This window comes from Cyprinus carpio, chromosome A24 (assembly GCF_018340385.1).
Source record: "Cyprinus carpio isolate SPL01 chromosome A24, ASM1834038v1, whole genome shotgun sequence".
Lineage (NCBI taxonomy): Eukaryota > Metazoa > Chordata > Actinopteri > Cypriniformes > Cyprinidae > Cyprinus > Cyprinus carpio.
The window spans coordinates 12,844,673-12,860,033 of record NC_056595.1 but is presented as its reverse complement, the minus strand read 5'-3'; the positions used below and the strand labels follow the sequence as shown (position 1 = coordinate 12,860,033).

Below are 15,361 nucleotides of genomic sequence, written 5' to 3'. Positions count from 1 at the left end.
GTTACTCCTTTCGAGCCAAATTTCACAAAATTGGTCAGCTCCCGACAGTATCAGGTGTTTTATTTATGGGGAGTAGAATTATTTATTTATTTCAATGAATGCAGTTGATTAGATATCATACTATTTAGGCTATAATATTATAAATCAGGTTGGTTTGTATTGGTAACGTAATATGTAAATGATATGCATGCAGCCCGCAAGACTTGCACTTGGACCATAGTGCGGCCCGTTGGGGAAAAAAGGTTGAGAACCACTGGTATAATGCAAGTGCATGGGACGACTAAAAAATGATACTTCAAAAACTACACAAAGTGAGTATGACAGTAACTCATACAACCCCTGTTGATGAATCAGTTTCTTCTTAAGCAAAACTACAGACGCGTAAGAAAAAAATACAAATACTAATATTTTAAACTAATCACTTATTTGCCTTATTACACTTTGTGGGGTTTCTGAAGTGGCCCTGTACCCTTGCATTATATGGACTAAAAATCTTTGCTTGTGGTCATCTGATGAAAGAAAGGCATCTGGGAAGACATGAGAGTAAGTAAATGATGAGAGAATTTAAATTTTTGGGTGACCTATCCCTTTGAAGAGCAAGATGTGATGCAGAGGCTAGAAACATATTCCAGACAGAATACAAGAATGTGTCGAATTAATGAGGAGAGTCATGGAATTAAAACATGCAACATTAATGTTTTGAAAGGCCACTTTTTTGTGTGTTGTCTATTCAAGGTCACTGTCTAAAAGGACAATTAAACTTTAACCCCTTAACTGTCACCCCCCATTTTTTAAAATAGGCATTAAAGTGCACTATCCAAACTTAAATTGTTGTATTTTATGAACACTTTGGAATATAGAGCTAAGGTCAGTCTCTTTTTAAAGAAGAAAATTAGCAGATTTTGCCAAAAGTGGAATTTTTTCAAAAAATGTAAGTATCAAAAATAATAGAAGTTTAAATGTACTGTAAATAAAATGCACTATATTTATTTTATTTTATTTATTATAACTATTTTACATAACAGGTTTTTACTCTAAAATTGGTATAAAATTAAAGCCTTGTGTCTAAACAAGTTATGTTCCAAATTTGAAGTTGATATGAAAAAAATGGAGGTTCCTGTGAGATTTTATTTAGGGCGTCATACCACAAACAGCCACTGGGAGCCACCAAAACTCCTTAGAATTTTGTTTAATGAATTTTTCCCTAGATTTCTCTGTCAATTTTACTTCAATACTCAAAATAACCACCAAATATGGAATCCTGAGACTCAGACCTTTCCAATGATATGTTTTGTTGCCAAGATTATAACAAGTTTTGATTCTAAAAGACCGTAATGCATTTTGTAATATGACACCTGACACTGCCCACTAAGGGGGAGGAGACCGCCATAAGATTTTAAAGTACCATTTCCATGGTAACGCAATGTCCGATTTCAAAATGGTTTTCACAGGATGAATCTTGGACTTCTAAGCTTTCAAATGATATATAATTTATGATGATTACTAAAAGATTTTATAGAGAAAAAGGACAACAAAAAAAAGAGCGCCAAGCGTCCCACAGGTGGGACCTACTGTTATAATATTATCTATAGTTTATTTGGGGCATTTAGAGTTTTTTCTCAGCAAATATTGATAAGTAATTATCTGCGTGACTAATTAAATTAAACTTTTTGCGAGATTTGTAACATTTCATAAAAAAAAGAAACCTCTACAAGAATATTACTAGTATTTAAATTCTCATCACTGATTTTATTTTAACTCAATCTTGTGCATTCAGCCAATGTATTACACAGCTCTATCAAAACTGATAGATAATGAATAAACTTTTTTGAGGGGGAAAACACAACTTTGCTACCTCAACATGCTTCTCAGTTTTGATGGTGAACTTTTGAACCCAGACATTGCCTGATGAAAGTCATAACTGAAGTAGAAATGTGTGTGCTTGATGCGTGATAATAATTGGTTCTCACATCAAGCACGCACATTTGAGCTTCCATTTACCATGTTAAATGTGCTTAAGATAAAATAAAAATGTAATGTACTTTTCAAGATGAAATTAAATTGTAAGGAGTAAAAAATATTGTTTTTTCTTCAGAAATGTAATCAAGTAAAAGTACAAGTAGTCATTTTAAATTGTACTTGAATAAAGTAGAAATCCCCCCCAAAAATAACAGATTTTAGGGTACAAGTAAAATTACTTAAGTATTTTACACCCCTGCCAAAGCATGAAACCAATCTAAACCATATAATCCACTGTATGCTAAGATGTAACTGATCTTAACAGTAAAATCCACTGTACGTATGTGAGGTTTCATAATATTGTGTATTTGTGCATGCCTGCTTTTAACACATCACAAATTTAATATAATAATCTATCCAATATATATTCAATACAAATTTGTCATTTTTAATTTTATTTAATAAAGTTGTTTATTAGTATTTATTAATTGATAGGGTTTAGAATATTTTTAAACAAACAAACAAAATCAAATCCCAAGAGATTCTGAAATAATTTTATAAAATCATACATATAAAATTCATAATGTCATCACTGAATGATGTACTGTTAATAATATTATAATGATTAATAAAATGGATTACTATACTAGCTAATGTCTCTAAAGAAAATGACAAAAGAGGAAGTCCGTAAGGCCTCTGATTTCAGCAAAAGATGACATCATGTCGAACGCAGAAAAAAAAATATGATCGAGGCTGCATGCACCAAAAAATTATACAGAAAAGGAGAGTCTAGAAGATGGGCAATTTGGAAGAGAGATTTGGGATAATAATTTGTTTCTGTGAAGGCTATCCTATAAGCCTCGGCATGGATGGCATGGTGTTCTCAACGCATAGCAGAAAGATCCTAAGTGCAGGCATTAGCTCTCTTTGGGTGGTGTTCCCGTTTATTATAAAGGTAGAAAAGGTATTTTACATAAAATGGTACTTCATCCAGTGCTAATTAATAAAGTGCTGTTGTGCTGTCAGTGGAGTGGGTGCTCACGGCTATGGTAAGAACCGTGTGTTCCTCACCATCCACACCTTTCCCTAACTAAATGCCACATCTGTAAATATACCTAACTCCCAGTGACGTGCCACCCCCAAGTGGCTAAAATAAGTAATAGCTAAATTAACCTAAAAGATGAATATAAATGGCTCCTACACCCCGGCCCCATAATTGGGAATATTTACTTTAAATCACAATTACCCAAATTACCTAATTTAAACTAAAGGAGCCATTTGTGCAGAGCTAATCTAAGTGAAATCTTCTTCTCTTGAGCCTAGGACATCTGTGGTCAGGTCATCTAGTCAGGACCTCATCTATGACACCTAGGGCTTCCATCAAAAGGCAGATCTTTGTTACAGGCTGGTCCAGCTGACCCGTTTTTGTCTTCAGCTGAACTGAGCGGACAAAGCCTTTTCTTGTCAGGGTACGTCTGCGTAATTTTTCCCATCAGCCAGGACCCTCGTGGAGCGACAAGATCCATTATGACCACAATGTCTCCAATGGAAAAGCTTATTTTTGGTCTCATCCACTTCTGTTTGTCCTGGAGTAGCGGTAAGTATTCCCTCACGCAGCGCTTCCAAAAGAGGTCAGATAGAAACTGCATCTGCCTCCATCTTCTCTTCATGTACAGGTCATCCTTACAAAAGAGCCCAGGAGGGAGGTGTGGCTTTAACTTTAAGAGCAGAATGTGATTGGGTGTAAGTGCTTCGAGGTCATTCGCATCATCAGAGGCATTTGTGATGGAACGACTATTGAGAATGGCTTTGGCTTTGCAAAGAGTGGTATGAAAAGCTTCATCATTCAGTGTTTGAAGTCTGAGCATGGAAGAGAGGACCCTTTTCACAAGACGAAATGGTGACACCCGGCTGGAGGGTTAAAGGACCATGCTAGACCACTCTGCAGTAAGGCATGCTGAACTCGGCAATGGCTTCCCTTAACTCCCGCTCAGCTTCTATTAAGTTGGTGCCATTGTCTGATGTCAGATGTGTCACCTGACCTCTGTGACACATGAAACGGTGAATGGCATTTATGCATGAGTCAGTGTCTAAAGCATAAGGAATTTCAAGATGAACTGCACTACTTGCCATGCAGGTAAAGAGGACACAATAGTGCTTCGCTTTGCCCAGCCTTTCTTCACCTCCACTGGCCCAAAGTAGTCGACACCCACATTTGTAAAAGCAGGTAAATCTGGCACAATTCTCTCTAAGGGTAAGTCGGCCATTTTCTATACCCCCATCTTTCCTTGGAGACGGCGACAAACTACGCACTCTGGGTACCTTCCTGCAGGCAGAATTGGCATGAGTAATCCAGTATTGCTTCGTGAGAGAAGAGAGCATGTGATTTCTACCTGCGTGAACCAAACTGTTAATGGATATGCTTCAAGAGGAGTTTGGACACATGTTGCTCTTTGGAAAGAAGGACAGGATGTTTTCCAATTTCAGGCATGGCAGCCTTACTGAGCCTTCCTCCCTCCCGCAGCAATCCGTCCTCCAACACTGGGTCCAGCTTGTAGAGGTTGCCGTTTCGTTTGACAGATCCTCCGTCTTTCAAAACAGCAATCTCATCAGAAATCCGGTCTTGCTGGGAAAAACAAATGATGGCACCTTCTGCCCTCTCAAGGTCACCTGTTGTCAGTGACTGTCCACGGAGTGCCAATTTTTCCCTCTGCACCTCGGCATAAAGGTGTCATTTCTTTGGCCTCCATTGTCACGGCCAGTAATTTCGGAGGCTTCAAGAACCTTTCTCCTTTGGGACAAGGTTAGAAAAAACACTTTTGTTGCATCAAAGGTTGTTCCATGATGGTCTTAGGCCATTCCATTTCCCCCCTCAAGAGAAATCCTGGACCCTTCATCAGTGGACTATGAGAGACAAAGGAATTCACCAGTGGGTCTTTCTTTACCTCAGGTTCATCCACAGGGATCAAAGGTTGTTCCATGATGGTCTTAGGCCATTCCATTTCCCCCCTCAAGAGAAATTCTGGACCCTTCAGCCACTGCTCGCATGCAAGGAATTCTTCAGCACTTAGACCCCTGGATGCCTTATCTGCTCAGTCGTGCAATGTGTCTCAACATCTGTTTAAATTACAGCCACCCTATTGGCCACAACATATGCACCCAGACGGCCAGTCCAGAATACTGATGGGTGTAGATCAAGCTGCAACTCCCTCTTCAGCAACTTGTCCACCCAGACGGCCAGGACAGCAGCAGTCAGCTCAGGACGAGGAACTGTTGTTTGCTTTAAAGGAGTGACCCTAGCCTTGCCCAAGATAAAAGCAATACTAACGTGGTTTCTCTCATTCTCCATCCTCAGATATGATGCAGTTCCGTAGCCATACTCACTGGCATCAGAGAAGTGATGCAACTGCAGGTGAGTAGGTGTTCCAAAGTCTTTTGGCTTGATGCACCAGTCCACTGTGAGCTCAGTGATGTGATGGAGATTAGCCAGCCATTTGGACCACTGCTCGGAGAAGACACGAGGTATGCTGGCACCCCAGCCGATGTTCAGCCTGCACATCATTTGTAGCATCCTTTTAACAGGCAAAGTAAATGGTGCAAGAAAACCCAAGGGGTCATAGATAGACGACACCACAGACAATATGCCACGTCTTGTATGTGGGCGCTCTTCTATGGCTATCCTAAAGGTCAAAACATCTGCATCTATGCACCAATGAAGACCAAGAGCTGTTTCGACAGGACTTGCCATTTGATCCAGATTAAGCCCCCTGGTGGTCTTGGAGTGCCGTGGCTAAGGAATACTGGCCAAGACTTCACTGCTGTTGCTTGTCCCTTTGCAGCAGTCCCTTAAAAAGACTGAAAGCCGACTCCCTTGTGAGATCAACAGCTGAAGTCCTGCTGGTGCAGCGTTAGTGGGTCTGGTTCCAAGGATGTTCCCCTGCACTTCAGACCTGTCAGAAGATGGGGCATATGACACTGAAGACAAAGGATAACCAGACCTTACTGAAGACTGGGCTTGTGGAATGTGCAGCCTTCCTTTAGGCTGTACAGCCAATGGCTGAGAATGGTCCTGTTGGAAAGAGACAGTTTTAGAAAGCTGCAAGACAGGAGCTATGTTCAAATAACTTGATGTTTGTGATTTCAAATGAGCATGAAGATAGGCATTCATGGAATCTTCTCCATTATTCTCTTCATACTCATCCACATCTTCAACACCACACACATTTTCAAACATAGACAATCTAGCTGTAGCAGCAGCCGACTTGGCCTCAACCTCTAGCTGTTGCTGTTGCTTTTTCCTTTTCAGCTTTGCCTTTTCCATTTGAAGGGCTTCTTCAGCGTCAATGTCATGCAATTTTCTCAAAGCAGCCTCAGACTGTAAAAGTGCAGCCCTTTCAGCCTTTGCCTTATGTACATAAATAATACTGGAAGCTTTTGAATGGACAGAAGAGTTATCTTTAGGTTTTGACCCTTTACTTGAAACATTGGATATACTATCTTCAGGCCTTATGTCAGAATTTATTATAGACAGCACATCAAGATTCTCATCGTCCTTTTTTGCAGCAGCACCGGACAACCAATTCTTCACATCATTCTCAAATTTATTAATTTCCTCTATTTTCTGTGCGAGCCAATGTTGTTGCTTGTCGTGTTCAGGGTCTAGCATAGGAATTTTCAGCAAAGTAGTTTGAGTTTCTAAAGCCTCATTGCACAACATGGTGTATTTGCTTAAACATTTCTTCACATCAAACACAGTTTGAGATGTCCTTTTCCCAGAAAGAACCTCTTTGATCCTTTGCTTAATTTTATAAGCTTGCATAAATTGGAATTTCCAATTTTTTTTTGCAAATTTTCAAACAACATTGTAAATCCCTTGGCTGTTAATTTTCTTGTGCGTTTCCCCAAATCATCAACAACGGAACTAGACTTATCAGGAATATCGTTTTTGTCTATAGCCACAAAAGCGGTCTTGGCCTTGTCAGGCAAGTTTTCTTCCTCTGCACTCATCATTGTGCATTAAGCATGTCAAATTCAAATCACTCAATAAAACAGCACAATTAACTTTACTTATGCGGAGGCAACCAACAGCATGTACAACACAGCACAAAGTATTCCGAACATTTCAATTTGGAGGGTCCACCTTTTTTCCAATTCCATCGGCAGAAATATATGAAAGTGTACCCACCAGCTTTCCGTGGTTGCGGTCTGCACTGGATAACAACGTGAGGACTTACAGGTGTTTCAATTAAGACTTCCAGGCTCCGCGACAGGTAAGCAATCCAATAAGATAGGCAATCCTTTCAATATCCAAACGATCAGGACGCTCCTGTCCAATTCAGAAGTGTATCCACTTAGTACAGAAGTGTATTCTTACCCTATAAGCCTCGGCATGGATGGCATGGTGTTCTCAACACATAGCAGAAAGATCCTAAGTCCAGGCATTAGCTCTCTTTGGGTAGTGTTCCCGTTTATTATAAAGGTAGAAAAGGTATTTTACATAAAATGGTACTTCACCCAGTGCTAATTAATAAAGTGCTGTTGTGCTGTCGGTGGAGTGGGTGCTCACGGCTATGGTAAGAACTGTGTGTTCCTCAACATCCACACCTTTCCCTAACTAATTGCCACGCCTGTAAATATACCTAACTCCCAGTGGCGTGCCACCCCCAAGTGGCTAAAATAAGTAATAGCTAAATTAACCTATCTAAAAAGTGAATATAAATGGCTCCTACAGTTTCTAAGTAACATCGTGTTGTGGAAAAGATATTTTGATGACGTATTCTGTATTTTTAAGGGTTCCAGGAACAAGCTAGATGATTTTATCTTGCATCTTAATAATCTGGTGGATTCAATCAAATTTAATGTAGTAGTGGATACCGTTTCAATATCTTTTCTTGATACTAGTGTTTCTTTGAAATCAGGGTCCTTGATCACCACACTATATACCAAGCCTACTGATAAAAACAGCATTTTGCACGCTGTTAGTTCTCATCCAACCTATTTGAAAAAGTCATTGCCTTATACACAATTTCTCAGTTTACAACGAATTTGCACGGAGAATTCTGAGTTTGAGAAACAGATTGTGGGAATGTATAAACAGTTTACCCTTAGGGGTTATCCTAATAAGTGGTCGGATGATGCACTGGAGAGGATTCCAGAGTCTTCAGGAGAAGTAGATGTGCAACTTGAAATTTTAACTGATGCACAGATTGGAAATAAAGTAAAATCTAATGCATTCTCACTTATTTGTACTACAACATATCCAAAACATAGTCGTGAGATTAAGGATGATATTAAAAAACATGGCAGATTCTAACCAGCGATCCTGTATGTGCACGCCTTTCTCTGTCCCCCATTATTCTTGCATTATAAAGTGAAGAACATAAGCGATTATCTTCAGATTAAGATCAGACACTTTTGTGAGTAATAAGAAAAGAGATTGTATTGGAAATGAAGTAGGCTTTTTTTCCTGTCATAAATGTGCTTGTAAATATATATGGAGAAAAGAGTTGCGTGACAGATTGAGTGTATCGTATTAGACAGATTTCCACTTGTGCATCCAATAATGTCATTTATCTGTTGACCTGTGTGTGTAATAAACAGTATGTGGGAAAAACTAGTAGATCAATCAGAATGCGTATTATCGAACTTATGAGCTCCATTAGGAGAAAGGACATAAAATCTCTGGTAGCTCGTCATTTCAGTGAAGCCTTACATTCCATATTGGACTTGGATTTTACAGTAATAGAACATACAGTATACAACAGCTTCAAAGGGGTGGTGACATGGAATGCCGACTTTTAAAAAGAGAATGCAAATGGATTTTTGATTTGAGATCGTTATATCCCCTTGGTATGAATGAGGAATTGGTTTTGAATTGTTTTTTGTAATGTATGTATATAGGAAACACTTATAAGATCTATGGGTAAAATTATGAATGAAACATTTTTTGCATTATGCATTAATGATGTTATAAAAATTGATGTCAAAAAATTGTTTCCATTAAGGAATATTTACCATTAATATATGTATAGGAATGTCTTAAGACAAATTTGATATATAGTATGGTGCTGTTTTGTGCCTGCATGCATATTATGATGTCCATGGTGATTGGTGAATATTGATGTTTTAATGGGTGCAGGTGACTGAGGAAGAGCTTTTATCTTGAAAACATTTTGCACTTTTCACTTGGTTTTTTTTTATGGCCTCTGATAAAGGATTAAATAAAAGATTTTTTTGAGGAGGTGTAGGCCTGCATATAACCGTGTGCAGACTTTTTCTGCTGGTTTCTAAAGAAAAGTACAAAATATTATTTTCGATTTCAACCAAAAAAATGTTGGTCATTTTTCAGATAAATGATGGTCAATTTAAATGAATGAAATTGATTTGACTGAGAAAAACAGCCTTTTTTCCACTACATATTTCTATGCATCAGTAAACTCACATTTTCCAGCTCTGAAAGTTAATTTACATTAAGCCCAATCTGCTCACACATAACCTGCCGTCACCAGACAGCCAGTCACCGCAAGGTGATTACAAACTTAAAGGCCAAAATAAATGAGCCAAACTAATGAAGGCAGAGGAATAGGTTTTAAGCAAAATCCTCAATTTTCAAAAGTCTATAATTGGGTAGTTGACAAATAACACGTTCATGAATTTCCCCTCGCAGCATCCAGATTTTAGGCTAAACGTGACATAGTTTAGATTTACATATTTTAGATGTAATTAATTTATTTACACTGTTGATTTAATTAATTTAGCTGTCTAGTCCAACAAATGCATTGTTCAAAATACAAATATTCAGTTGAATCTCTCAACTAATTTGAGGTCATACAATTTAGTTATACATTATACCTACGTACATTGTTTTTAATTTTTTTTTTTTTAATAACTTTTGAATTGGACTCGCTCAGCTCCAACCAAGACAACAAATGCCCAGTGTGACCTTAACTTTTTATTGCAAACCTTTATGCATTGTTTACATGAAATATCAGTCTATCTATGGCTAATATGGCCATTATCAGCATAAGAATAAATAACACTAGTTAACGAATACAGCTGGAAGAGTAACAGAAATAACACTTCTCTGCAAAAGTATGCCTACTCATGTTTTTGCTGAAAGAAACACACACTGTACAATCTTTGACAGGGAACAGAAGAGCCTCAGTCAGTAGAAAATCAAGGTGTGCAGCTGGTCAAAAGGACACACATAGGACACACATAGGACCAATTAGGCTTATCAAACCACTCCAGAGCGTTTCCAAGACCCGAAACGGCAGCGTGTGAGTGTGTATATATAATAAGAAAAGCTCTCTCCCTACTACTCTTGTCTGAATCTTCCACAAAAGCCTCTTTATAAAGTACCATCGCCGCTAGATTGGAGCTGCTGGGAACGTGCTGTCTGGCAGGGAGGCACACAGATTGAGTCTGAATTGATTTCAGATTAGCAAAAATGGTGAGGTATGCAAAGATGGGCAGTATTGAGTCTCTATATGGACTGTACTCCCTCAGCAAGAACCCAGACAACCTCAGTGCAAGTGTTCCTAGTGACCGGTTACATGAAATGCTTAAACTATTCTCAAGTTATAGTCATCTATTTTTTTTTCTTTTTTGGTTATAACTTTTTAAAGTTGGTTACATAAAAACATAGATTGGTCTAATCTGAATCCAGAAAATATGTATCCTTACCTCTTAGTAACTGCTAGTTGGTGAGACACAGTCTTAATAAGGAGCCAAAGTTTATGCAACTGGCCCCTGAAAAAAGTGTGGAACTGAAGAACCCTTGTGTGTGTGTGTGTGTGTGTGTGTGTGTGTGTGTGTGTGTGTGTGTGTGTGTGTGTGTCATACGAACGTTTGAGCTCTCTGCTCACAGTTCATTGTTACAGTAATTATGATTATAATAATTATGACACATGGAAAGCTTTCTATAGTGGTGTAATTGAAAGCTTCACAGTATCGTAGTATGTTAAATCACACAAAACAGAAAAAAAAACCCCTTTAAAATAAAAACACCTTTATATCCATGTTTTAATTTTTACAAGCAAAGTAAAACACAAAATAAATTCAAAATGGAATGAAAAATACAAAATTTAACGAAATAAAGTCCTCTTGGGATAATAAATAATAAAATTAATAATTAATAAATAAATAATTTAATAAATAGGACAAGCACCTATACTTCATGTTTATGCAAAAATGGTATGTAGGGCCCTATGAAATCTATTTTTATTTTTTCCTAAATTCGGTTTTATTTTTCCCACAAATTCTGTGTTCTCCATTTCAAAGCTTTAATTACATTTTATTTATCAAAAAGATGTCTAAACATTGAATTCATAAAATACTAACAATTATATATATGTGTGTGTGTGTGTGTGTGTGTGTGTGTGTGTTTTTAACATTTTTAAAATATAAATGTGTTTTTTCAGAAATGATTTTTTTTTAATCATTTAATACAAATGTATTACCAAAAAACAAAAAAACAATGGCTATCAAATGAATGCATAAAACTTAACGTTTTAAAATGTAATCAAATAAAAATAATTTATTTTTAAATATACAATACCTTTTAAATTATCAATACCAACAGAAGTTCACTGTTCAAAGCAGGGACAAAAAAGTTGTAATATTGTGTGATATTCCTTAAAATTTTTTTCGATTATTATCATTACTACTACTACTACTGCATTCTACTTTACAATAGTAATATATTTCTGTCATAATTTCTTTTAGTTCGGTAGGTTATTGTGAACACCTAGAGTGTGTGTGTATCTGATGATAGTTTTTCTAAAATGAAACAGCGAAATTCTGGTCAAGTGAACTCTCAGAGCAGCTCTGGAGATGAAGTTCTTGTGTTCATGTCTTCATATTGTGAAACAGCAGACACTGAAACACCACAAGCGTCGCGCATGCTTGAGTATGTGTGTAGTAGACAAATGCTTTACTCATTTTCAAAAAACATCTAAAGACTCATCTTTTTCGCCTGCACTTAACCAACTAATACTCGTACTTACCTTTTTCTTTTTCTTGTCTATCATATTCAAAAAAAAAAAAAAAACCTGGCTACGTGTTCTGTACTAGACTAACTGAGACTTGTCATAGCACTTGTATACCGTTGTTGTTTTCTCGTTGATCTGATTGTTTCTACTGTTCTCATTTGTAAGTCGCTTTGGATAAAAGCGTCTGCTAAATGATTAAATGTAAATGTAAATGTAGTAGACAAAACACAGCAGAGACATGTAGACTTTGTCATTTAAATAGCAGTCTTTTGCAGGTTAATATACAGGCTAATTCACAGACACTAGTCCACATCACAATTTGATTCAATGTACAGCCCTACTTTTGATATATTCTTCCAAAATATGGCAATTCTGTGACAGACGAGTAATTACACAAATCAAAATATGCTGAGGAAACCCCCAAATTTATTCAAATACATTATTTTGACATTATTATTTCACCTACACTAAGGTTGTCAAAAATATAATAATATACAAGAACTGCAAGGCTATTTGTAACAGGAAGTATTTATTAATTGTGCGACATGTCTTGGAAGGGAATGAGGTGATCCATATTTAACATAACATATAGTATGCCTAATATTACGTGAGTCAGCAAATCCATACCTGCTGACTACAAATTTATCTTATGACCAAATGTACGCTGCCAGTTTGGCGTCTGTTTTCTATCTTTCACCTGAGCTGTGACTGAATGAGCACTTAACACTTTCCAGGAATTATTTCTCATTCACAAAGTGACAGGAAGTCATGTTATCTTCTGCCAGATGTGGATATTAGCTGAAGGAATGAACAACAGCTGAATTTACTGTAAGCTATTGAAGAGTAGATACTTTATATTGTGGTTCATTTATCAATATAAGAAGAAAACACATTCTTTAACCTGTTATATATTACTAATGCACCACATAATAATAATCTTCATTAATACGATTATCAAACATTATTACTATATGTTATGCTTGGAATCATTTACTTGTGTTGCTTAAAATGTTTATTTCTGTAGAACATAAAAGGAGTTGCAGGTGAGTAAATATTAACAATTTATTTTAGATTTGTTATTTTGGGGTGAACTATCCTGTTTAAAGTTTAGTTAATGAAGATTTTACTAGTTAAATCACATTAAACTGATTACTCTTCAAAAGTTTGGTGTCAGTAAGGTGTCTCTTATGCTCACAATGGCTGCATTATTTGATCAAAAATAATATTTTGAAATATTACAATTTTAAAATTTGTTTCTTTTTTATTAGATTTCAAAATGTAATTTATTCCTGTGATGCGAAGCTGAATTTTTCAGCAGCCATTACTCCAGTCTTTAACATCACATGATCCCTTAGAAATCACACCTAAATTCTGAATATGGTGCTCAGTAAACATTTCTTATAATCAATGCTGAAAATGGTTTCTTTTGTAACATTGTAAACATCTCACTTCTTTTCACATCTCACATAATTTCTTTAAAAAAATGTACTGACTCCAAACTTTTGTACTGTGGTGTACATTTTATTTTTTTATTAATTCATTATTTAAATAATAATTACTTATTACTGAATACTTACATTCACATTTTATATTTTACTGATTTAGCTTTCATTTAAAATTTAAATATAAACAAACTAATGAGCAGTTAAATGAACACACTGAACTTTACATACTATTTCTTAATGTCCAGCTGTCACCAATTCATCTTAGTTCACTGACCTATTAATGTAATATCATTTCTTCAAGTGGGAATTGCTAGATTTATGCCATGAACTGTATATTATCGCACACAGCAGTGAGGTGGGTTGTTCATACAGTATGCATGCTGATTGATTAAAAAAAGCATGCTCTATATGCCATCTTACACAGGTGGCGAAGTCCTCTATTCAGCACAATTCGTAAGGAGTGTGCTGTTGCACAGCAGAGATCCTTTGTAATATTTTCCATTTTCCACTCATGGAAGGCACATGCTCTCATTGACTCTTCAACCTAAACACCGTCCTTCAATATTGTGATGCACTCAATTTATTCACTGAAAAAATGCAGCATTCTGCTGAATTTGTATTTCTGAGGGAAGCTGATGAGGAGGGGGAACATTCACTATATCAGGCTAACATCTCAACAATGGGAATGCCACAATGATGAATGAGACAGAGGTTTTAAGGCCGGCTGCCTCAGAGGCAGATACAGCAGCTGGAGCTGCTTCAAAACATTTTTTTCACTGATTAGGGACACAAATATTGTGTCATTATAGCCAATAATCTTTTTGTGCACTGATACATTCATATGTTCAAATTTCATGCTTGTGTCTTGTGAAACTGAGTAACAGTAAAAGCACAGGTTATTCACATATGACAAAAGACAGTTTTGACAGCTTGACAAAAACCAAGGCACCAAACCCATGTGGTGTCCAGTTATCGCTCACCAGGCAGATTAAGTCATCTTTCTCCCAGCAGATGGGCATATCATTTCCCTAATGCTACGTGTCTCCGGACCACATGGACCTCTCAGTTAAAGCACTCCAATCCAGCACACAAAAGCATTAGCTAAAAAGCAGCCACGAAAATCTAATAAATCAAAAATCAATAAAAATCAACGGTGAATAGTAGGTGCAATTTGTATTTTTGTAACATGGATATGACATTTAAATGTGCATCAGTGAGGGGCCTATATAAGCCACAAAAAAATTATTTAAAAGTTAAAGAATATTTAAAAATTTGTCATCATTTACTGAAAAAAGGTATATATTGTAGAATGACCAAGCTGCTCTTTTCCATAAAATGAAAGTGAATGGTGATCACAGCCGTCAAGATTTTCAAATAAAGATTATTAGCAGACTTTGACTTAAATTTGGTCTTTTCCTCACACAAAATTATTGCAGTGCTTCTGAAGATTTAGGAAATAGTGCATGAGTTGACAAACTACTTTTATAATAATTGTATGGTGCTTTTTGTTCTGAAAAGTGCCCATCCCCTTTCACTGTAAAGAAAAGAGCAGGAACAACATGAGAGTTAGTAAATGAAACTGTCTTTATTTTTAGATGATCTGTCCTTTTAAATGTAATGTAACCATCTTGTGTTTTAAATGCGGTACAGATGTATTTATTGACATATAGTAAATAGGAGAGCCATTAAAATGTTTTAACATGCATAAATACAATAAGGTTTTGCTGACACCATTTTTTCAATTAGATGAATACAAACTCATCAGCTACTTTATGCAAATCCGCTCTCTATGCGCAACACAGCTTTACTAGTAATTCAAGATCACTATGGAAACCTTTCATGCTTAATTTACATTCACTTTAATTCAACATTTAATCCCCCTCTCTGATTTCCAGCTAAACTAATACAGTACCACATTCAAAACAAACAAAACAAAACACTTTTCACACAAGGATCCAGAATGGC

The 15,361-nt window shown here is 36.5% G+C and overlaps 1 protein-coding gene across 3 annotated transcripts in view; it reads right to left on the bottom strand.

Moving 5' to 3' along the window:
* The window catches only part of LOC109050171 (docking protein 6), a 70,002-nt gene that overhangs the window by 7,242 nt on the left and 47,399 nt on the right, over positions 1–15,361 (bottom strand). The window contains exon 8 of one of the 3 annotated variants that reach the window (XM_042714232.1): positions 5,147–6,028. The exons of the other annotated variants lie outside the window; for them this stretch is intronic. Within the exon in view, the coding sequence (XP_042570166.1) occupies positions 5,997–6,028 (32 nt within the window). The 3' untranslated portion in view covers positions 5,147–5,996. Of the gene's footprint in view, positions 1–5,146; positions 6,029–15,361 lie in introns of those variants that run through there. 3 annotated transcript variants of the gene reach the window in all.